This window comes from Gordionus sp. m RMFG-2023, chromosome 5 (genome assembly GCF_954871325.1).
Source record: "Gordionus sp. m RMFG-2023 chromosome 5, tfGorSpeb1-WG-v2, whole genome shotgun sequence".
NCBI lineage: Eukaryota > Metazoa > Nematomorpha > Gordioida > Chordodea > Parachordodidae > Gordionus > Gordionus sp. m RMFG-2023.
The window spans coordinates 19,745,326-19,770,059 of NC_088779.1; the positions used below are offsets into that span (position 1 = coordinate 19,745,326).

At 26.6% G+C, this 24,734-nt stretch overlaps 1 protein-coding gene across 4 annotated transcripts; it reads right to left on the reverse strand.

Annotated features, from left to right (window-relative positions):
- Positions 1–2,128: 2,128 nt before the first annotated feature.
- LOC135929547 (uncharacterized) lies at positions 2,129–24,491 on the reverse strand. 4 transcript variants are annotated; one of them, XM_065466179.1, is made up of 2 exons: positions 24,390–24,413; positions 2,129–3,569 (listed from the first exon to the last, which is right to left on the reverse strand). In XM_065466179.1, the coding sequence occupies exons 1-2, from the start codon at positions 24,396–24,398 to the stop codon at positions 2,334–2,336; spliced, it is 1,245 nt and encodes a 414-aa protein (XP_065322251.1). In that variant the 5' UTR covers positions 24,399–24,413; the 3' UTR covers positions 2,129–2,333. The 4 variants fall into 4 exon arrangements, with proteins under 4 accessions (XP_065322251.1, XP_065322253.1, XP_065322254.1 ...); XM_065466181.1 differs by lacking the exon at positions 24,390–24,413 and adding an exon at positions 23,919–24,152; XM_065466182.1 differs by lacking the exon at positions 24,390–24,413 and adding an exon at positions 21,355–21,373.
- Positions 24,492–24,734: the final 243 nt, after the last annotated feature.

A 24,734-nucleotide genomic window follows, 5' to 3' on the forward strand; every position in this document is an offset into this window, starting at 1 on the left:
AATTGCTATATTTCGAGGCAACTATCTTAGTTTCCTCGGATCTCAATTAGACTCCTTTTTTGCCCCCCCCCCTCCTCCTCCTCATAAATTTTATTTTAAGCAATGGATGACGACAACATGGCAAATTTTATATTATCATTTATTTGATTAGGAAAATAATTTCTCCACGAATATAATTCCCCAAATAAAATATTTTAAAATTTTGAGAAAGTCAACAAAATTAAAAAATTTCAAAATCCCAAATAAAATTGTTAACCAAAATTATTAACAATAAAAAGTAGTTAATGTTAAACTAAATTTAATCTAATTTTTAAAATATTGTCGAATAACCCTAAACCATATAATTAATAACTTTATGGCCTTATCTCGAACCCAGTTTTAGTAAAATTTAAGCAAAGAAATTATTATAAAATAAACTAATGCTTAACTATATCATACCCCTAATCTTAATTATCTCTTAGATACGTTGCTGTGGTATTAAACAAAATATTATTATAAGTTAACATTTAATTGCAATGATCCGGCCCGAATTTTCTAAAAAAAATTTAAAATCGATTTTTTGGCAGACAGCCAGGTTTTTGATTTAAATAAATATAAATCTGAAATTTGTGTTTTAAATTCACCTCTCGAAGTTTCGAGGCTTAAATTAATTAAAGGATTATTAAATAAATTCTTGTTTGCCTTTAAACATTTTCCCCAAGTTTTAGATATTTATGGGAAAAAATTTAAAGGTTTATAATGACTGGAAGAAATTTTATAAAAAATACTATCAATTTTTTCTTTTAAAAAATATTTACAATTTTTAGAACATAGATTCAAAATTATGAATTTATTTATCATTTTCTAAAAGTTTTTTAAATATCCTAATGAGAGATTTTAATTGAGGGTTTTCTTAAAAATGGTTAGTCATATAAAAAAATTTCAATTAACTGGAAAAGTGGTTTGACATAAATTTACTCCTCTCTCCTTTCCATTTATAAAATAGTTACCCCTATAATATTTTATCTTAGCTTTTTAAAAATAATCTTTTGTAATTGTTTCATTTTCATCGTAGCCACTCTTAATTAAGTGTCACACTTTATTTATAAAATGTCAAATTTCTTATTTGAATCTTTTTATGCTATCGCTGCTAAATAAAAAGATATCAAAGATACTACCAAATTTATCGAGTCTCATATTTTATTAACCTATTTAATAAATCAGAATTTAAACGGAAACCCCCCTTAAACATTGAGAATACTCAAAGCTCAGAAAAAATACTGAAAGAATTATTTCATAATGCTCAGATATAAAACGGAATTGCCCAGAAAAGGGATATTCAGTTATAAATTGCCCAAAAAAATATCTGAAAGAATAAAATAACTTTTTTCTATTGATTTTAAGAAAATAATATATAAAATTTGGGCCAAAATTAAATAAATTAGATTAAGGCATCTATACGGAATAAAATTATATTAATTTAAAAATAAATATCTCTGGCAATGGATAAGTCTAGAACATGTATCATTTTAAACGTTCAAAAATGACGAAAGAGAATAGCGCCCAACACACTGAAAAATGGATAAAAAATTTTTATAATTAAAATTAAATTTTTATCATAGGAAATATGATTCTTTTATATATTAAGACTAAAAAGCATAGAAATACTTCCCTAAATTTTATTATTTTGATATAAACAATAGTAGAAATTTTACGCCTAAAAAGAACTGGATGTTATATTCAGATTATATAAACATTTTTTAGATATTTCTTATATATTCACTTATATAAAAGTAATCTCATAGTCTTATCTATTTTATTTGAATTACGCCCAACAAATAGAGAAAATCACAGGGATGTGAACCCGTACCCTCATATTTTTGCTGAACCATAACCCAAACCCTTTTTAAAACATGAGGGTTCACAAGGTATCAAAAAATATTTTCTGAAAATAATAAACTATAAAAAAATTCACAAAAACATATTTTCTTCGCATTTTTCAAAATTTTCAGTTTTCCTATCTTATAGCTAAAATAAAATTTTATTATAAATACTATAATATTCACAAGTTTATGTTCTTATTATTATTTTATAAAAATAAGACTAAACTATAATTTATTGACTAACTTATCCGTATAAATACCACCAATATGTTATAATATTTATATTATATATAAAAAATTTAAACTGGATGATAAATACCAAGAGATTAGTATTACTAGGTCTAATATAGAATCATTGCAATAGTTATAATTAATGCATACAAATGTTTAACTTCTTTTTACACGCCGCCTTACTACATTGACATAATAATCGTCATTATACATTTACGAAAATATAAAAAATAGATAATATTAATCTTGCTCATCTCGCTCACCTTCAACCTTTGCATAGTCTAATTTTGCATAAAACGCATTCGTCTTAGAAATTTCGCATTTCACTTCGGCTTCGTTAAATTTTTGAGCCCATAACAAGGCTTTATTTTTTTTGATTTCGGGAAGAGAATTAAGCGACACCATTTTAAACATAACACCGATTCCGAGAAAACCAGCGCACTTCAAACAAAACTCAGCATTTTTCGACACCTTGAAATCGTGAAAATAGGCCACGTCTATGAATCTCGCCCATTTCCATCCAAATTGAATATTTTCTACATTCATATGAGCGCGATAAAAACGGTCAAATCTCATGTAACTATCGATAGTATCATCGGATGTAAAATAAGAAAAAAGTTTGTTTTTACTCCAACCTTCTACTTCCTCCTCCTTAGCCTTTATAACTGCGAGTGCTAAAGTGATCATCCTCATTCCGTTTTCCCTACTGTGAAACATGCAAGTCGCGTCCAAGATATCAACGATTGGCTTATTAGGAGGATGGGATCGTTTGCAATGAACATATACGGCTGTTAGTATGCTAAATACGTTCCTACATAATGGATGCCCTCTATAAAATGTGTTCTTTAATTCAGATAAACATGTTTTGTGAGGATTGGGAAATATAACAAGTTTCATATACAATGATTTATATAATCTTTCAAGATCTGAAAACCGTTTTGAAATCGAGTCTACAGTTTTGACAGTAATCCTTATCAAAATCAAAGCCATAAATCCTACAATTCTTTCCAAAAAATTTAATTTTTCTTCACCCTTCTCTTCTAAAAATCCGAAACTAACGTAAGGTAAAAAATTGCTATTTCGAACATCTGTTAATGTAAGATCAAGACAGGTTGGATTAAAATTTTCAATCAGCGGCACAAGGATAGACCCCTCGCTAGAAAAATGATTTTGAAAAATATAAGTTCCAGTTTTATCTCTGGCCAAAAACATCGCGGCTCTCAAAATAACCCCCGCTTGAAGTCCTTGCGTATCCCCTGTCGAGAAAAATTTCAGAAATCTGTAACATATTTGTTTTCTAACAGATATAGTTAAGGGTTTGAATTTGATTTTATCAGCCTCTACCAAAAAGGATGCATCGTCCCAAGTGTTAATGGAAATAATAGGATCTAAAATTTCACAAGTGGAAGGGCCTTGAAGATTTCCAAGTGGCTTTATTATACCTTTATATTGACGAACCATGTTTAAGAGGTGAACCTATAATTGACAGGGAAAAAATGTATATAGATAATGAATGATAATTAAAGATTAGGAAATGCACTAATCTTGTGTATAGTCTTGTTAACGAATTAATCAAGAACTGAAGCCAAGTTTTGGGTCGAAAAAACAACCTACAACATTCGAGTTATGAATTCGAGCCGATTAGAGGACGATTATTTCAAATTAGTATTTAAGTAACATTTGTTCGGTTCTTTTTCATGTGGTATATTTTTTACTTGAGTAGTGAATATGAGTTATAAACTAGAGTCGTGGACTCGATTCATTTGAGTCGTAAACTTGTGTTGACTAGAGTATGAGTATTCAAATTAGTAATTATCAACAACATCGAAGTAATTATAATGAATTTAAATTAAATCCCATTTTTACTAATTGTACTATTCTTAATTTGAAAATATTGTATATTTTTACTTTACGCTATCAATATAAACGTCGCCCTAGTTATAAATAGAGGACGACCAATTCTATATTAATCGAATATAAAAAATTAATAAAAATTAGTGAAAATGAATATATGTAAGAGATCTGCAAAGCCCGGCCCGTAGCTAGGTGGAGCTTAATATTTAAAAATATTTGGGCTGAGCTTACATCTTGAAATATAAATTTTGCAGGAAAGAAGGCACCAGTATTTTTTTAAATAATTTTCTATATTTAAATTGGGCCGGAGAGTTTTTATTTTTATCTCTGGTCTAGTTTTTAAAGACAAATAAATAGAAAACTCCTGATATTTTTTTAAAAACCGATCCGATCAGATATTTTTTATTGTTTTTGGTTGTTTCATGATTGTATATAAAATTATAATTTTTTTTTATTTTATAAATAATTTCATAATAATAAATTAATAAAAGGAACTAATATACAACCTATTTGTTGGAATGTCTAGAAAAATAGTTAAAAATTTTACACTATTTTTGGTGATTATCTGCCACAAGAAAAGAATTTTAAAATATCTAACGAGTCACATTCAGTCAATGTTGTTAACCGGATCAATGTATTCAATTTTTAAAAATGGTCATCTCAATATTTTGATCAAAAGTAAATTACTCTAGCTTATTTATCTGGCCCACATATGGCAGAAAGTTGTAGACTTCTATTGGCGAAATTTTGGGGCTTAGGTAATAATATTTTGGCTAAAAATCTTGATTTTGCCCTTTTAAAAATCGGCCAAATGGAGCTGTTTAACAATATTACACATTCACCCATAAACATTGCAAATATTAATGAGATTATTAACATTTGGAGAAAAAGAAAATATTGATATTTTTATAATATAAATATAGATTCGGTATTAGATCGGTTTTTTAGAAATATGGGATAGGTGAATAATTTTTAGATCGGCACAAAGCCCTGTATTAAATCAATATTTATTTTGATATTATTTATAAATTAAATTCCAATATAAGAATAACAGTGAATCCACACTTTTTTCGATTGCAAATTCTTTCCAGCAATGCTAAATCATAATAGAGAAGAAGCGGTAGTTGCTGGAATTGCAAATATTTTTCTAGCTAATCTTGATAACTTTGATAATTCATTTTCCTGCCATTTTCACCAAAGTAAGATATCCTTTTAAATATATCTCCCACTTGAGATGAGATCTAGAAATAAAAAAGAAAGGTTTTATCTTAACCCCTCAAGATATCTTGTTGGGGTAAAATGGCTATGGATTGTTGTTAAAAAGTCGAATTCACCCGACTCCGACTCAGAGTCTGAAGTCGTTAGTCGTGAACTCACAAGTCGACTCAAGTCGTGAACTCAAGTCGACTCAGGTCGTGAACTCAAGCCGACTCAAGTCGTGAACTCCAGTCAACTCGAGTCATGCACTCAAGTCGATTTGAGTCGAGAACATGAGTTTTCCATTTGAGTCGTGAACTTAAGTCGACTAGAGGACGAATATTTTGAATAGGTATTGTATAATATTATTTTTGTTACAATTAATTTGTGGTTTTCATGCAAAATTTGAATTGATAAGAATTTAAAATCTTCTTTTTTAATTAATATTTTTGTGAATTATAAATCTTTTAGTTGAAATCTTTTATAGGTTTATTCTTATCATTTTTGTAAAATTATCTATTTTTTTAGTATATTAAAAGAATTAGTTTAAATAATTTATAAATATTTGTATTAAATTTTTATGTTATTTATAATATTTTAATGTGACAATTGTCATGCTATTTTTTAACATTTTTGAAATTTTTAGTACTAAGGGTAAAAATATAATTTATATTATAAATATGTTAAACTATAAATTCAATGATGATGTTCCTTTGTAAAAATGACAAATATCATAATCTATATTTTAAACATATTAGTTTATTTTTGACGCTATAATGGGTAAAAATATAGATTGTAAATATGTTAAATTAAAATTTCAGCGAAAATTTCCCCTAGATAAGTGACAATTGTCATAATCGTTATTTTTAAAGTTTTTTGAAATTTTTTGACGCAAATAAGTATAAATATAGGCTGTAAATACGTTTAATTTAAAATTCAGTGAAGATGTACCATAGATATGTGACAATTGTCATAATCGTTATTTTTAAAATTTTGTGAAATTTTTTAAAGCAAATGGGTAAAATATATATTGTAAACATGTTAAATTAAATTTTCAATGGAGATCTACCATAAAGTGACAATTATCATTTTTAATTTTTTATTTAATTTTTTTGAACTTACAGGGTAAAATAATAAATTGTAAACATGTTAAATTAAAATTTCAGTGAATATGTACCATAGATAAGTGACATATCTAATTCTCAACTCCCTTTTGAAATTATTTTAATATATATATTTTGAAATTATCACATTACTCATATCCATTATTTTTAAATTAGGTTAATATGATCTTGTTGGGAAACACTTAAACCTCTGGGCAGATGATAATACTATCATATATGTTAAATTTTTTGAGCCAACCGGAATGGAGTTGAACTAGAAAGATGCATCAATATAAAACATGATATTTTTGGGAACAACAAATTTAAAAATATTTTTTCTTTAATCTTTTAAATCAATTTTAGATCTTAGAAACTACTATTTGGATATATCTAGTAAAATATGCCCCTCTCTGATTATACTATTCATACAAAAAATCTATTTATATTGTTATCATCTAAATCAATCATATATATGAATTTTAATTTATTAAAATTTCAATGTAAACAATAACTTTATAATGAAATAGGTTATATAAATAATGATTTAAAATATCACATTATTTAACAATGTACGATTAAGCTTTATAATTAAAATATCATCAAGTATATCTTTGTCTAATCTTGTCCTTAGAGAGGTTACAGTTAGTGCTAATGCACTAAATGCTCTCTCAACTGAGACCTGGGTGCAAGGAGCAGCAAGAATTATTTGAGATAATTTAAATAATTCTGCATCTTATTTTTTTTATTTTGCATTATATATAAAAAAAAAATTTTGTAATTTTTAATTTTAAGTTTAACTTTCTTGTTTTTTCCTTTTATTTTTATTTTCACTTATTTATTATATTTTGAAATAAAAAATCAGGAATTAATAATGTTATATGAAATAAAAAAAATGAATAAAATAATTGTTTTATAATAAAACCCCCATTTATAAATTTGGGTGGGATACATTTATTTAATGTTTTTTTTATTTATATTTATAAAAAATCAAATGTTAAATGAAGATAGTGTTGTTAATTAGTTGATTTCTTCCGACTAAGACTAATAGTCGTAGTCGAGGAAATCGACTAAAAACTTTAGCGACCTCGACGACTAAAACGACTAATTAGTCGACTAAAACGACTAATTTAGTCGACTAATCAGAGAAGATAAACAAAAAGAAGTAAAGTGAGAATTTGTCATTAAAATAACTATATGAGTTATATATAAGTTTTTTTAATATTTTTTGAATTTATTTTTCTTTGAAGGAACAGGTTAAAATTATAAATTGTTATTTTTGAACTTTTTTTAAATTATTTTAAAGCAAGGTATAAATATATATTGTAAACATGTTGAATCAAAATTTCAGTGAAGATGTACCATAGAAAAGTGACAATTGTCATAATCGTCATTTTTAAGTTTTTTTGAAATTTTTTGAAGCATATGGGTAAAAATATATATTGTAAACATGTTATATTTAAATTTCAGTGAAGATGTACCATAGAAAAGTGACAATTGTCATAATCGTCATTTTTAAGTTTTTTTGAAATTTTTTGAAGCAAATAGGTAAAAATATATATTGTAAACATGTTAAAATAAAATTTAAGCGAAGATGTACCATAGAAAAGTGACAATTGTCATAAACGTCATTTATAGGTTTTTTTTGAAATTTTTTGAAGCAAAAGGGTAAAAATATATTGTAAAAATGTTATATTTAAATTTCAGTGAAGATGTACCATAGAAAAGTAACAATTGTCATAATCGTCATTTTTAAGTTTTTTTGAAATTTTTTCAAGCAAATGGGTAAAAATATATATTGTAAACATGTTTTATTTAAATTTCAGTGAAGATGTACCATAGAAAAGTGACAATTGTCATAATCGTCATTTATAGGTTTTTTTGAAATTTTTTGAAGCAAAGGGGTAAAAATATATGGTGAATTCCATATCAAATCGACAAAAAAGTCAATTTTCAACCCTATCCTCTTCATTTTTTTTAAATTTTGCACATTGGTAGTATATACTATTTAAATTAACATGTTTACAATTTATTTTACTGTTACTTCAAAAAAGTTAAAAAAAATAATGATTATGAGAATTGTCACTTATCTATGGTATATCTTCACTGAAATTTAATATAATATGTTTACAATATATATTTTTACCCATTGGCTTCAAAAAATTTCAAAAAAACCTAAAAATGACGATTATGAGAATTGTCACTTATCTATGGTATATCTTCACTGAAATTTTAATATAACATGTTTATTTACAATATATATTTTTACCCATTTGCTTCAAAAAATTCCAAAAAAACTTAAAAATGACGATTATGACAATTATTACTTTTCTATGGTACATCTTGACTGAAATTTAAATATAACATGTTTACAATATATATTTTTATCCATTTGCTTCAAAAAATTTCAACAAAACTTAAAAATGACGATTATGACAATTGTCACTTTTCTATGGTACATCTTCGCTTAAATTTTATTTTAACATGTTTACAGTATATATTTTTACCTATTTGCTTAAAAAAATTTCAAAAAAACCTATAAATGACAATTATGACAATTGTCACTTTTCTATGGTACATCTTCGCTTAAATTTTATTTTAACATGTTTACAATATATATTTTTACCCATTTGCTTCAAAAAATTTCAAAAAAACCTATAAATGACGATTATGACAATTGTCACTTTTCTATGGTACATCTTCACTGAAATTTTAATTAACATGTTTACAATATATATTTATACCTTGCTTTAAAATAATTTTAAAAAAGTTCAAAAATAACAATTTAAAATTTTAACCTGTTACTTTAAAGAAAAAGAAATTCAAAAAAAAATATATTAAAAATAACTTATATATAACTCATATAGTTATTTTAATGACAAATTCTCACTTTACTTCTTTTTGTTTATCTTCTCTGATTAGTCGTTTTTAGTCAACTAATTAGTCGTTTTGGTCGACCAAATTAGTCGACTAATCGACTAATTTAGTCGCTAAAGTTTTTAGTCGAATTGTTCGACTAAAACTATTAGTTAGTCCTCAACACTAAATGAAGATATAAAAAATGCATTTTCTTTTCTTTTCGTTTTTCCCAATGTCTCTCTCTCTCCCTCCTTTATTTATTTTATATTTAATTTTGACTTGGGAATGAAATTATTTAAACAAAAAATAAATATTTTTATTATGGAATTAATTTTTGGGGGGAAAAAAAGGGAGGGGAATAGAATTGTTATTTTTTCATTGATAGAGAAAAAAAAATTTTTTTTTTAAATATTAAATCAAGGAAGGAGGGGGAGGGGTATTTTTAAGAACAAAATTATAATACATACTTTTAATATTATGTATATTTTTTTATTATGTTTTATTCTTAATTTAATTAAATATCATGAGCATGAGATATTATATATCTCTTAAAAAAAATTCTCTATGTAGGGGAGACCGGGGTAAAGCGATTGACGGGGTAAAAATGTTAACGCGAATAACTTTTTAACCCTTGAGCACAAAGATTTTAAATTTGGTGTGAAGAACAGTGATTTTTACCCAACCTTGTCGTTGATAGCTAAAGATTTCCTGGCACAACAAACGACAAGTTTCCAAGTGAGAGAGTCTTTAGCAAGGCAGTAGACTTTTAGACAAAGAAGCGAAATCGGATGTCAGAAACAATCCTTAAATATTGTATATGCCTAAATAATTGGGATATTAGTCTTACAGAATAAAATATATTTTATATTATTTATTGTATTGTGCAGTGTTATTGTATATTTACAAAATAAATTTTAATATTGAAAAGGCTAAATATATTTTAAAAAATATAAACCGTAAAAATAAAAAGAATATTAATAAATTCTTAGATTTTTTTTTGACTGTCTCATTGGTTACTTTATATAAATTGTAGCAAATATGATATTATTAAAAAAGAATGGCATAAAATAGATTTTTTCTAATATAAAATAAAGACTCTTGGATAAAAAAGACACCATTTAATCATTTTTTTTTAAATGTTAAGAAAAAGGGAAAGCTTAAAAAAAATTTATTTTCCATACATTCACTAAAAAAATATTTGGTTAATAAGTTGTAGCAGTGTTCGCTGGTTTTAAAAGATGGTTCACATAAGTGAATTAATGGGATATTGTTATTTAAAGTTTGTGACTAAAAAATAAAACTCGTTTTAAAGGCTATAATCCAAAATTTTTAAAAAAAATTTCAAAAATTTTAAAATTGTATATGTTTAAGTATTAAAATTTAGAAGTCAAGTATGTTTTGTAAATGTTTTTATTTTTATGTTTAAAAATATAGACTTATCTTATTTATATATTTTCAATGAAGTTTCGAAAGTTTGTGAATTTAATTTTTGATAATTTAGGACACAACCCAATGAAAATTTTTTGCAGTTTGATAAATAATTAATAAAAAGATATACAAAAAAGTTGTTATTTAATTGACATCTGGTAGGTAGTGAGTTCCGTCAGAAACTAATTTTAGGGATCCCATTTTTCTGAAACTAGCCGGCACTAGCAGTTAGCCAAGGATTATCCTGAATTCACAGTAAGCGCGAATTCGTGGTGAAGTTTACAAAAATATGCTATATAATTAATGCATTTTTTATCACGTGTTTAGAGGGTTATGAGCGGGTAAGCCTCCCACCCACAACTATAGTTGGGTAATGACTAAATGTCCGCTCAATCTATAAGCGCCTGCCGGAGAAAGTCCGTTAACATTAAGGCGTTATCATTTATATTTGTTTCTTTCAAATCTGAGCCGCTATATTTCAAAGAAAAAATCCCAAGGTCAAAGTGATAGCTTTAGGCTAAAAACTAGGTTTAGCCGATTTTTTTAGCCTGCTAAAAATTGACTTAAGCTGCTATATAATAATTAACCTACAACCCCCCCGCTAACTTTGAACTTTGAAAAATCCTGGATACTCCTATTGTGGGCTAGGATAAGTCTGTATAAAATTTTTGGATGAGTTGACGGTAAACCTATTTCATTTTTTTGGCGGGTAAATTTTAAGATTGATTTGTTTTTTTTAAAAAAAATTAATAAATAACAATAAGAAATATAATATTTTAAAAAAATGCTTATATCTCTAAAACTAATTATATATCATATTGTAAGTAAAAATATTCTCTAAAGGGCTATCAAAAAATAATAAAAATTGGCGCCAAATTGAGTCTTTAACATTCGGTTTACCTATAATGCTTTACCTGTATTTTTAAGCAAAAAAGGGAGTTTGTTTTCAATGATATAATAAAATATATATTTAATAAATAATGTGATCAGGATTTCCATTAGTGTTGTTAAACGGCTATTTTTGAGCCGATTTTTAAAAACGGCTAAATCAATATTTTAACCAGAAAATCAATAATGTCTAAACCTTTGTGCCATCTATCCGGATCTGGACCTTGGGTCTGAACGCCGGGTCTGTGCTCGGGGTTCGTGCTCAGAGCTGGTTTTGTCGATATTTTATACCCAAACCCCGGGTCTAGGCTCTACACAACCAACCAATTAACAACACTACTTATGCAGGCAAAAATAATTTTTATGTAAATAGGAAAATATCAAGTGCAGAAAAGGCTAATTTTATGTAATATTAAAGAACTTTTCATTCACTTTAGAGAGACTCATAACGATATACAGTTAGGTCTGAGTAGATTTGCTTTCTTACGACCTAAAAACTGTGTTTTAGCAGGTGGTCCAGGTACACATACCATGTGTATCTGCACATTACATTAAAATTTTAAGCTTATTTTAATAGGTGGAAAATTAAAACAGCTAACAAACAATATTGGTCATTATAATTATCCTGTGTAAAAACAGAGCAAATAAATTAATTAATAATAACTAATATGAAATATTCGTCCTCTAGTCGACTCAATTATATATTTCATATTCATGGTGTCAAGTTGAAAGTCTACAGTAAATAAATGTAAAAAATAGATCACAAATATCTTAATTAATAAAATTTGAAATATTCGTCCTCTAGTCGACTCACGTTCATATAAGTATAACTTATCGTCCTCTAGTCGACTCAAGTATATAATTCCTATTTTCAACTAAAGTTGGAAGTCTAAAATAAAAAAAGTAATAAACAACAAATATCTTAATTAATATTAACTAATTTGAAATATTCGTCCTCTAGTCGAATCAAGTTCATAGAACTATTCGTCCTCTAGTTGACTAAAGTATATTATTCCTATTTAAATCTCAAGTTGGAAGTCTAAAATAAAAAAATGTAAAAAACAGAACAAATCTTAATTATTAATAATTAATTTGAAATATTCGTCCTTTAGTCGACGACTCAAGTTTATAAAAATATTCGTCCTCTAGTCGATTTGAGTTCACGACTTGAATTCACGACTAGAGTTGATAACTCATGTCAGTTTGGGTCGATTTTTTCGACCCAAAACTTAGACACAGTTTTCGACTAGGTCGACTCGACTCAGTCGATTAACAACACTAAATAAATTAAATATTTATGTTTATTCTGATAAAAGCCTTTATATTCTAAAGAATATAAATCCTAAATTGACAGAGCCGTAGCCAGGAATTTTCAGCTTGAGAGGCCAGCCCACTATTTTTTAAAAATAAAACAAATATTTAAGCATTCATAGAAATGATATTTTAATTAAAATTTATGTAATATGAATATAAAATAATACTATAATATGATTACACTAAATAATACTATGATATAATACGACGATTTTTATTTTTAAATTTTAACATAAATGAATTAAAGGATAAATTTTGTGTTATTTTTTTTCATAAGCCATCAATACTAAATTTTGCTTACGTTAATCTTTCATCGACTCTCTAGTGCTCGATAGAACTCTCTTTATTGTAGAGAAAGAGGCCACACAAGAAGCCGTTGGTAACCTAATGATGATGGCTGCTGAGTAGCATTTATACAATTCTTTAAATGCATGATATTTATTTAATACAAATTAGGATATTTTCAAAATTATGTTTTTCTTTAACTTCAGCGGCTAATAATCCTTTAACTATTTTCATTTCATGATGTAACGTTTCCATATTTAAGTTATTCTAATCGGGCCATTTTATCCGATATAAAATAATCAGGGTCAAACGGGGGCAATGTATTAAAACATGATAGAAAATTATAGTCATCTAGTGTAAATCGATCTAAAAAACGATCAACACAAAGTAATCAATAATTTCATAATAATTTCTTTTTAAAGAATTCTATTTGGAGTCTTTTTCACAATCACATTGTAATTTGGTCTCGACTAAAAATCTTGAAAATTTATAGGCGTTTTACGTACCCTTGATGATTTGTGAGGAGTGAGATTAAATTTTGCTAAAAGTTTTTCAGCCTTAATTCTAATCAAATCAAAAGAATTATCGCTTCTTTTATTTTTAATAGTGGAATCAATACAATTTTTAGCATCCACTAGATTAGTACCTATTGACTGTAGATACTTATTTAGTGGATCTATTGTTATTATATCTCATAAATTATAATGGTATAACGTAATTTATATTAACGCATTGAGATAAAAGACCAGAGGCTTCGACTGAATCATGAGTGGAAACCTCTGAATTAAGAGTATTAGAAAAGTTAAATAATACTTCACCAATAGCCTCAAAATTCTCATAAATGATGCGAGATGTTTTTAAATGACCAGTCCATCTCTGGTCTAAAAGTCTCTTAAGTTATGACCTGCATATTTATAGGATACTTTAAAATGTCTAAAAAATTATGCATTAGATAAATTTTAAAAAAATTAGAAATGATAATAATATTATACCAATTTTGAACCTGTAGCTTATAAAAGGAACTTTTTTATTAAATTTTTTTGAAGGATTTGCACTCCTCCATTTCGATCCTGGCTTATTATGTTCGTTGAATTAATATATAACTCATTAAATTGCTTTAAAATGCAATTAGTAATGCTTTCAGTAGAAAGACTCTGTTTCTTTCTTTCTTTTAGTAATTCCTATTAAATTTTCTTGAATTTCTCCCCAATAAAATATAGCGAATAATTATGCTCAGGTTTTTACAAACTGATGTATATTTTGCCTCATCAGCCTAGATAAGAAAAGGCACTCACTTTTGTTATATTTATCTGAGATATTTAAAACACCATATCTTCCATACTTTTAAATCTGGGATGATGTATATTGGGCATTTTTGGGTATTTCATAATTTTATTTTATCCAGGATCTTTTTGGATGGTGTATTAAACAGCTATAAATAGTCCAGAAGAATATATTATGTTTTCATCTTTTGCAGCATCCGTAATTTTTGTTGAACCATTCCCAAGAAAAGGTAGCTCCTGTATGCTAAGAAATAACATCAAATCAAATATTGATTTAAGAGAGTAAATATTATATTATCACTTTTATTTTTAAAAAACTTGAATGCACAGCTATAAAAATAAAACAAATGATGAAAATACTATTTAAATGGATATCAAAATTATAATTGACATACTATGTCTATATTCTATATAAAAATAAAAAATTAAAAGAAGAGAAATTAAAATTAATTTAAAATAATATATTTAGGTATGGTCGGCTGGGCTTAATGACCCATGTATGGATATGCAGTTGGATCGACAAATTTCAATTGATATGTCGAAGGTAAAAGCCTACTTTTGGATCATCTGTGATCAAACGTAACCTTATTACGGTTAATTTGTTGGCTTACCAAAATTGTCGTTATCTCAGTATTTTCTTCATAATTCTAAAATATTCACCGCTGTTTTAAATAACAAGTTATATTATAATAATAATATATGATTGAAACATAATAAATAAAATAATTATCATTGAAATAAGTACAATTTCAACGTGATTAAGCGCCTATAAAATGTCATACACATACACACATGAAAATGATAAAATATGAATGTATATTATTGGATAAAAATAAAACAGGATAGAAAGAAATTCACAAACTAGACTTTTTTTTGAACAAATAATTAAAATTTCTTTTAAAAATATAAAAATAATATATTACAAAAAAAAATTTAAAATTTGGAAGGCCGGAAAAATTTATGGGGGCCATTTTTGGGGGTGAAAAATATTTTTCTTAGGGCCAGGTTAGGGGGCCAAAAATTTAAAGGGGTTGCCCCCGGGGCCCGCCGTGGCTACGGCCCTGTAGCTTAAATTCAGTTGGGCTTGGACTATATTAGTATAAAATTCGTTTTATTTTTCACCGATCATTTTGCCCTGATCTTCTATATTTCTAATATTATGTTTTATCCGAATAAATAGCAGAGAGAAAAAGATTTTAAATCTAAATTTATTTATTTCATATGCAAAATAACATACATTTTACTAATTTTTTATTCACCATTTTTTTCATAAAGTTGAAAATAAAATATTTATTAAATTTTAAATCAAACTATAAATATTTTCTGTTTAAAAATCTTTAATTTTATCTCATATAATTCTTTATTTATTACTAGCAATAGTCTAGTAGCCAATAACATAATATTATCTAAACTGGCAGTTCATTCATAATAATGCAGGGTAATTCCATACCAAATCGATAACTTGGCCCGACCTTTTTAATTTCGATAAAATTTTGCATACTGAGACTAAGGGAATATCACTAGAAAGCATCGAATCCAAAATTTTAGCTTCCTAATACTCATAGTTTCTGAGATATCAATTGTCAAAAGTGCTAAAAATGACCTTTTTCGAAAAATACGATTTTTTAAAATTGAGATAAGTTAAAAATAATGATTTTAAAAATATAAGTTATATGTCATTTAACTCTATCAAAGGCCTTTTGTTAAATATTAAGGATTTTTTTAAAACAATATTGTGGCGGTTTTTATTTACGTTATAAATTTTAAACATGAAAACTCCAGGTGTTTCGCTTTCCAAATATTTTTGAATTTAATATTTTCTTATTCTCTATATTATCCATAAAAAAATTTTTAACTTGGGACCCATGGTTTTATAATTATAAAAATAAATGACACTCCTTTATAAAATAACGCGTTTTATTAAGATTATTATTTTTTTAAACTTTTCCCATTTTTAAACATAAATAATAAATTTTCCAGCATTAACATCATGAAATGAGATAGCTGCGATTATAATTATTTTTTTCTTGTAAAAAATTTTAATTTTCGTAAAATTATTTTATTATTTTGTAAATATAATAGATAATTAAAATTCATGAAAGGTATTAGAGATCTGCAAAATTTGGCCCGGCCCGTACCCGTGGGCTCCACTATACAAACAAACGGCACAATAGAAAAAGAGATAAAGAGTAAGATTAATCAAGGGTGGCTAAAGTGGAGATCTTTATCTGGAGTGCTATTTGATAAAAGAATCCCACCCAAATTAAAGGGAAAAATTTACAGTTCCATAATACAACCAACTATTCTATATAGTTCGGAAACATGGCCAACCAAAGAATCAGACGAGAGAAGTCTACAAACCATGGAGATGAGAATGCTGAGGATGATTGCTGGGGTAACAAGAAAGGATAAAGTGCGCAGTACAAGAATACTAAGTAGTTTAAAGGTAGTGTCCATTAAGACTAAGTTAATGGTAAACAGACTTAGGTGGTATGGGCACACAATGAGAAGGCCTATGAACTACATAGGAAATAAAGTTAAGAGTTTGGAAGTGATGGGCAAACGTAAAAGAGACTTCAATGGAGCCATAAAGTTAGAGCCAATATAAAGAGGTATAAAAATTAGATAATGTTGAAGGAGCTTACCACCAGAAAAGGTGAAAGCTAAAGAGAAAAAAAAATGCTATATAACATATGTCTTTTATTTTAAGTAATTATAAAAATTAATTTCTATATTTAAATAAATTCGGGCCTGGCCGGGCAGGTAAATTTTTTTAAAATAAATTTCGGGTTCGGGCCGAACCGGCACAACTTTTTTAAAAAAAATATCGGCCGAGCCGGGCTTGAAAAATTAGGCCCGATGCAGATCACTAAAAGATATTACCTATTTTTGGTTTTTCATTAAATTTAGTTTTTTTGACCGCATGACAATTTTGTTTTGCGATAAATTATATGTAAGCCCAGTTGCCGTTGATGGGCTAACTATTGTTAAAATATTATTTTTTGGTGTGAAAAGAAGATCTTGTGCCAGTAGATAAAAGAGCTGGTCCTTTAGGGTGAAGAAAATTAATTTTTATTTTATCTCGAATGATCCTAACCACCAATTGTTTTCATACACACAGGTTACATATACTCTACATCGATCAACAGATCCTCACGTGGATATACTATATTCTCCACAATAAATGTCTACGAATTAGAAGATAGTTTAGTGTTGAAGTTAAACCAATTGGAAACACTACGTGAATTTTGTGTCCCAGGTATTGAGATAAATTTACTATTAGATTTATCTCTTCTTCTTCATACTCTGGTATGATGGCATATGAAAAATTTATACCATTTATATACTCTTCCGCATATTTGTAAAATTGTAATTATTTGATCAGTATAAGGTCTTTGTAAGCTTTTGGCAACTAACCTTTTTACTGTGTCGTCTATGCCGTCGCAGACACTTTTACCATGTGCCGTAAGAAAAAATCATTCTGCTTGAACATCAAAATAGATTTCATAGTAACAAACATTGATAAAGTTTTTCCTATTTTTATATTGCACGGCTGAATCATCAGAAAAGTAGTGAATTTTTTCTGGTGGAGTGTCGAATTTATTTTTAAAAAATGAATCAAATGCGATTGTAATAAATGGAATGAAACAGTATTATGAATTAAGGATTCTGATATTACACAAAACTTAGGTTGTTTATTTGATCTTCGATTTTATAATAAATTGGAGAATCGTGCAACGTAACTTGCGAAGTGTCCAATGATAACCCTGAACTTCGTCTTGGACAATAAAGGAAACATTTTCTAAAAAGTCGCAAATATTATAGTGACTATCTTCTAAACTATTTATAAGGTTATTGTGAGATTTACTTTGTAGTTCACAAATAAATGAATGGCGTATGAGATATTCATTTTATCGAAAAAATAATTAATAAATTAGTCTGAAGGAGAAATAGTCTCCAGTTGTTCTATACCGAAACCCAATGTTTAAACGTAATAAGAGCTATATCATTTTTTATAAATAATTTTTCGATGCGTTCTTTTAAGAGTGCCGAGCCACACTCGTTGCAGTCACCAAAATAACAAAACGGGGGATTGCAAATCATTCTGCCTATAACATCTTTATAAGTTGTTAATATATTCTCACCATTTTTAGTCAATGTTGCCAATTCACAGCCTAAAATCATAAGTTTAATATTCTGGTGTATGCTACAAACGCATACATTATGAGTTCCGCTAGCCCCTGCTAATATACCTGGCCCTCTCATGTCCAGGTTCACGAGAAGGAACTCTTTTGGTCTTAAGCTAGCAAATTTTGAAAATCCAATTGTTATGTTTGAATTACTCTCCTTAAAATGATTATATAATTCTTTTAAATTATTAAGAACTAATCTCTTTTGAGCGTTCACTCGTTCCCCCTTTTCAGTGATAGATATGCAATCTTTTTTTCCTGGTAATACCCTACTAATTTCATCGCTGCAATAAAAATTTTAATGATATTGTTTTTGGATTTAGATATTTTGCAGGCTTTCGATTTGGAGTTGAAAGAATTCCTTATTCTTCTAAAATGATTTGGGAATTATGTCAAATGATATGTAGCGTTGAATTCCGTTTTTATTTTATTTGCACTCCAATTATGAGTCAGAATGGTAAGCAATTGATATTATTTATTTTTAGATAAATTAGGATTAATTTCTTAAAGTATATCATTATTGTCTATCCGATTCTGGATTGTTAATTATATATCTAGAATAGCTTTTGATATTTTCGCTATCTTTTTTTTGAAAAATTTTTTTCAGTTACTCTTTTTTTCAATAGGAAATATTCTAATTTCTTTAAGTTATTGATTGTATATATTGATGTGGATGCTGTGGTGATATTATTTACATATTCGCTATCAGAATTTATATTTTCAATATTTTATTTGTGATAAACGTTTACATTTATCACAAATATAGTGTTCCGCCTCAATGTTTGGAAATTGTGTCATCCACGTCATGACTTTACGCAGGTTCTTTTTATAATTAAAGTGTTTAGATTCTTTAAAATGATTTGCGCATTTATATTTATACATCATAAATAATTTTAAGAAAAAAATTAATATCGAAATATTTATAAAATAAATATTAATTAATATCAGGGCAGGTGCATGAAAACTTGCTTTTATCTTTCAACAATTAATTATTAATTTTCTTGTAGGAGATATCGGAATCGTAACTATATCTTTTTAGGAGATTTAGACATTTATTATAAAAACAACTCATTTCTACAAGTTATCAATATAGTACTAATAATAAGTAAGCCTATCAAACGATCTAAAATCGATTAAAGTTTAAAAAACGATAATGAATTTTATTTGTAATTCTTTTGGTATATATACATTTATATAATTATCCAATTTAATTTCTAATAATATGCAATTTGATTTGTTTATTGAAAAGTTTTGAATTTTATAGCTAGGTTATATTTTACAAAAAATATATTTTAATTTAGTAAAGATTTTGGCTATATATGAGAAAATAATATTTTTAAAAAAAATATATACTGTGAAAATGGCTTATTTGAATCATCATCGTCTCCAATAGCCTTTTCTAAGCAACAATTGTAGGAAAATTTGTCAGAATTTATGGAAAAAATTTGTTATCTCTTTTTAAGTGTAAGTATCCAAAAAATTTCTAGACTATGGATTTTTTATTTTCCAGAGTTAGGATATTAAAATTATTAATAGAATTATTAAATGTAGATGCATCTATTTTAAAAATATGTAAAATTATGGTAACTTTTAGAATTTTAGATTTTTGATTGATTGAATCTATAATGACGTCAATATAATTTTAATTTGATTTTAAAACAATAAAAAATAAAAATTCATCAAAATCCTGATTGACATTAAAAAAATTACAATAGTGATGTTGATTATTAGAATAAAAAGGTATAAAATATGAAAGTAATTTTTACGCCGGCCGTGCGCAGCCCATATGAAAATCGGCGGTGCGCTGGCGAGATTTTCTAAAACGGCGGCGTTTTCGGGGTGACCAAAAAAGGTCGGCGGCCGGCCCCTAATGGTAATAAATTTTAATATTACAAACAAAATGATTGCCTAAATACATTGAAATATTGTTTATTTTCATTGAATACAATAAATTACATTTTTAATATGAACTTGAGCGCCTGGGCAAAATTTTTGAAACTTTTATTATGGGTTTTCAATATTAAATATGGGCCCGGCCTATAATTTTTTTTTACTGTGAGCTTGGGCCGGGCCTGATCAAAATATCCAGGCCCTATAAATCTAGCCTTTATAATATTCAACACATGAATAGTTTTTACAATTTTTCCCCAGCCATACCTAAATCTATTGGTGGGTTGTAACTGCCTGAGGCGCAATTAAAATTTGCTATTTTTAGGCCATAATTAGAAGAATAAAATGTTTTCGAGTTGCTTGTGCCAAAAAAAGGCTAGGCCGAGTATTATAAAAAAATAATTTATCATTTAATCTATAATCTTTTGATAGGTCCAAAACTTAAGTGTTTATTAATATAAAAAAAATAACTTTATTCTATCAAAAAAAATCATTAAATCTGCAATTCCAGGGATTAAAAATTTTTTTAAAAAAAATCAGTTAATGCTCCTTTTTAAAGGGAGCTAGTTCCCGCTCCTACCTTCTCGGAAGCTAGCTCCCGTTCCAACTACTAAATTTTTAAAAGGATCTAGCTCCCGCTCTAGGTAATAGAGTGCTACTCCATAGCCGCTCGAAGTACGCGAAACAAAATCATATTTTTTAAAAGTATTATTTATAATAAATGGTATAACAAATTATTTATAATCTTTTATTAGCTTTTAAAAGTAATAAATTTTCTAAATTTGAATATAAAAAACATCCATTCATCTCCCCTAAAATCTATTTAGCACTACTAAATAGGCGCTCAACAGGAGCCCTAGAGGGAAACGGGGTATTGTATTTTATAAAAATATTTTTTAATTTAGGAAATTTATCAAATATAGTAATCTTGATATCATAATTTAAAAAATATTTGTCCAATAAATTATCTTACTGATGTTCAATTTTATGGAATCTAAAAAAATCTTCCAAATCATTGCAGAGTTCCTGTGGACTAGTAGCTATTTTTGCATCAGGGTTTGTTTTCTTAAAAAATTAATTAATTTATATTTTAGTTTTATTTTGTGCATTATTTTATCCATTTCCAACTTAATTTGAATGCAGGATGGATAATAGCCGCAATGATATTTTCATCATTATATACATTTGAAAATCTGCAATATTTTTATTTCGATTTCTTCTTCTATGATGTCTGCATCCATAATATCAAAAACTTATTTTTATCATATATCTATAAAATTAATATTAATATGACTTATAAGATTTTCAAAGAAATTTACAACATAAAAAGGAAGAAAAACTTGATGTTTAATATTTTAACTGATTAGAGTAAAATCAATCTAACTCGACTCCATTTAGTATTGCATAAATTTATATAAAATAAAATTTCATTTTTACTGAATTTTAATTAACAAATAAATAGGTATTTTAATATTTAAAAATAATTTATTATACATTAAATTTAAAAGAGCGATGGAGCAGCGCTCCTCAACTCCAGCCCTAAAGAAGCTAGCTCCCGCTCCTGATTTTTAAATTTAGAAAAAGTGTAGCGCCGCTCCTCTGAAAAAAAATAAAAGCCAGGCAGATTTAAAGATTTTTTTAAACTATATAAATATTAGTTAAATAATCGTAGAGTACTCATATTTTCAATTTGGAACAATTTGCAAATACAGCCTAAATTAAAATAACGAAATTGGAAAAAAGGCCCAGGCCAAAAAAATGAAATGTTTAAAAATAAAATCTGAGAAAATTCCTGGGTTGAGTTTGAAAATAAATTTTTTTTTTAAATTCAGGTCAGGCCTAAAATTATAACCTCTGCAAGTCTCTGCTATGCTATGCTTCACTAAAAATGCATAAATTTATTTATTCATTTTCACATGTATTTTTGATGAAAATATTATTTAATTTTTATTTTATAATAATTAAATAATATTATTATATTTATAAAATCAGTTTAGAACATAAATCCTCTGAACAGGAACAAATCTAGATACTGAAACAAGAACCTGGAATCCTTTTAAAATTGATAAGAACCAGAACCCATTTTTAAATTAAGGGCTGGTTGTAAGAAAATAGCAAATAAATATATATAACATTTAAAATCTCCATACTATATAGTATATAAAAAATAATCATTTTAGATGGTTAATTCATTGTTTATATTTCTTGATCATTTTAACAGTATTTGCATATTAAATTTAAGAATAAGAACCAAGATCTCATTTTTTAAAATTTTAGGAACCAGAACCATTTTTTTAATTATTCAGAACTAGATCAGAACCCTTTTTAGTCCAAGTTCAAAAACACTAGTTAAAAGGACATATTTTAAAAAAAATGCAAGAGGTATTTCATTTTATATATTTGGAAAATTTTTGGAAAGTGCACATTTTTTCCTTCAATTATAGTGTATGGCATGCCCCTATTTAGTGTTGTTAAAAGGCTCGTTTTGAGCCGATTTTGAAAAACGGCTAACTCAATATTTCATCCAGAAAAAATATTACGCTAGCCTGAAGATTTTGCCTATAGAAGGAACAAAGGTCCATACATATATTACCGAAATCTACGGGCTTAGGCAATATTTTTCTGGCCAAAATATTGAGTTAGCCGTTTTAAAAAATCGGCTCAAAACGAGCCGTTTAACAACACTACCCCTATTTAATTAGGTATTTTACAAAATTTATAGGATTGTCTCTGTACTAAACAACAATATTTATATTGTATTATTAAATCAATATGCTTTAAAGATAATGAGATTTGGGTATTTTTTAATTTTAAAATTTAGGTACCTAAATAGGAAAATGGTTACTTAAACATATTACTCAAATCTTACCCCTCCTAAATAGGAAAAATTCCAATTTTACTAACTTACCCTCATTAATCATTATGTGCACAAACATATCCAGGATTTTCTGCCATAAATTTTAGTGGAGGCCTTTAGGTCAAAACTTATTGTAGGCTTCTGGCTATATTTTTTATAAATAATCTTGGGTTTTCACTTATTTTTTATAAAAATGTTTTTTTTCTACAAATTTTGAATTATAGTTGTTATTTTAAAAAGTTATCAACCGAGCTTATTTAATTTTATCTTGGATTATTTATCACATTTGTCACCTTTTTTATAATATTTAATATTTGAATCATTATAAAAGAAATAATATGTAATTGTTAAGTATAATATGGTTAATTTTTAGGTCACTATGATTATGACCTCCTAACTTATATAGATCTATATTTATTAAATAAGTATAAAATTGAACCAAAAAATTTTTTTTAATTCCCAATCAACTTTTATCATTCATTATATTTCTTATCATATTGTTGACTTAATAATTTATTTAACTGAAACAATAAATAATTTTTAATATTAAATAAATTTATTGATAATATAACTATTTCAAATCTATAAAATAGAGGTGAATCTATAATATTAAGCATATAAATATATAATACAATTATATAAAACATATTAAAAAAGTATCACATGCATTATTGCCATACTTTCTTCTTTTATTTATTACCACGTTGGTCATAGATTCCACAGAGGTGAGTGTATGTGAATTTTATGAAGAACACATCCTCCATAATGCCAATTTTTTTTCTCAAGGATACCAACAAATATTGTAACCCAGAAATGAATTTAAATAAACGTGGATACTTCCGAGCCATATATAAACGTTTATAATAAGTATAGCAATAAAAGAAGTAGAAAATAAGAATATAAAGATCCTCCTTCCAAAAACATAAAATTTAATAAATATTATTTAATTAAATAGATTTGATTAGAGATTTGCAAATATTAAATTAGGATAATTGTTTTATTAACTATTTTAAATTTATTTTATAAGTAATAGATAATATTAATTGCTCATGATAATAATTAGATTTAAGAATTTAAATTAAGATTTATATATAATTTATAATCAAAAAAATATAAGATATTTAGGATATAAATTTAAATAATGAAATTACATTTACCATCAACAGTTATTCGTTAAATAGTCATAATCAAAATCTTCTTGAATCATTATTGCTATACGAAAATTTGAAAATTATCTGTCAAAATCATATGCATCTAAAAATAAAAGTAATATTCATTCATTCATTACACTTCAGAAAAAAAGAAAGGCAAAAGTAGAGGTCTACAATGTTCATGTTTTAGCCAACAAACTCGCTTACTCGTTGTTCCGAAATATTTTTGACCCTCTCTTCCATTTATAATTTATTTAAAAAATTATCTGCTAGCCCATTTACCTATAAATTTTGTTTAACCCACTCTCCTGCCCAATGATTAAAAATAATTTTAATGGTTGGTTT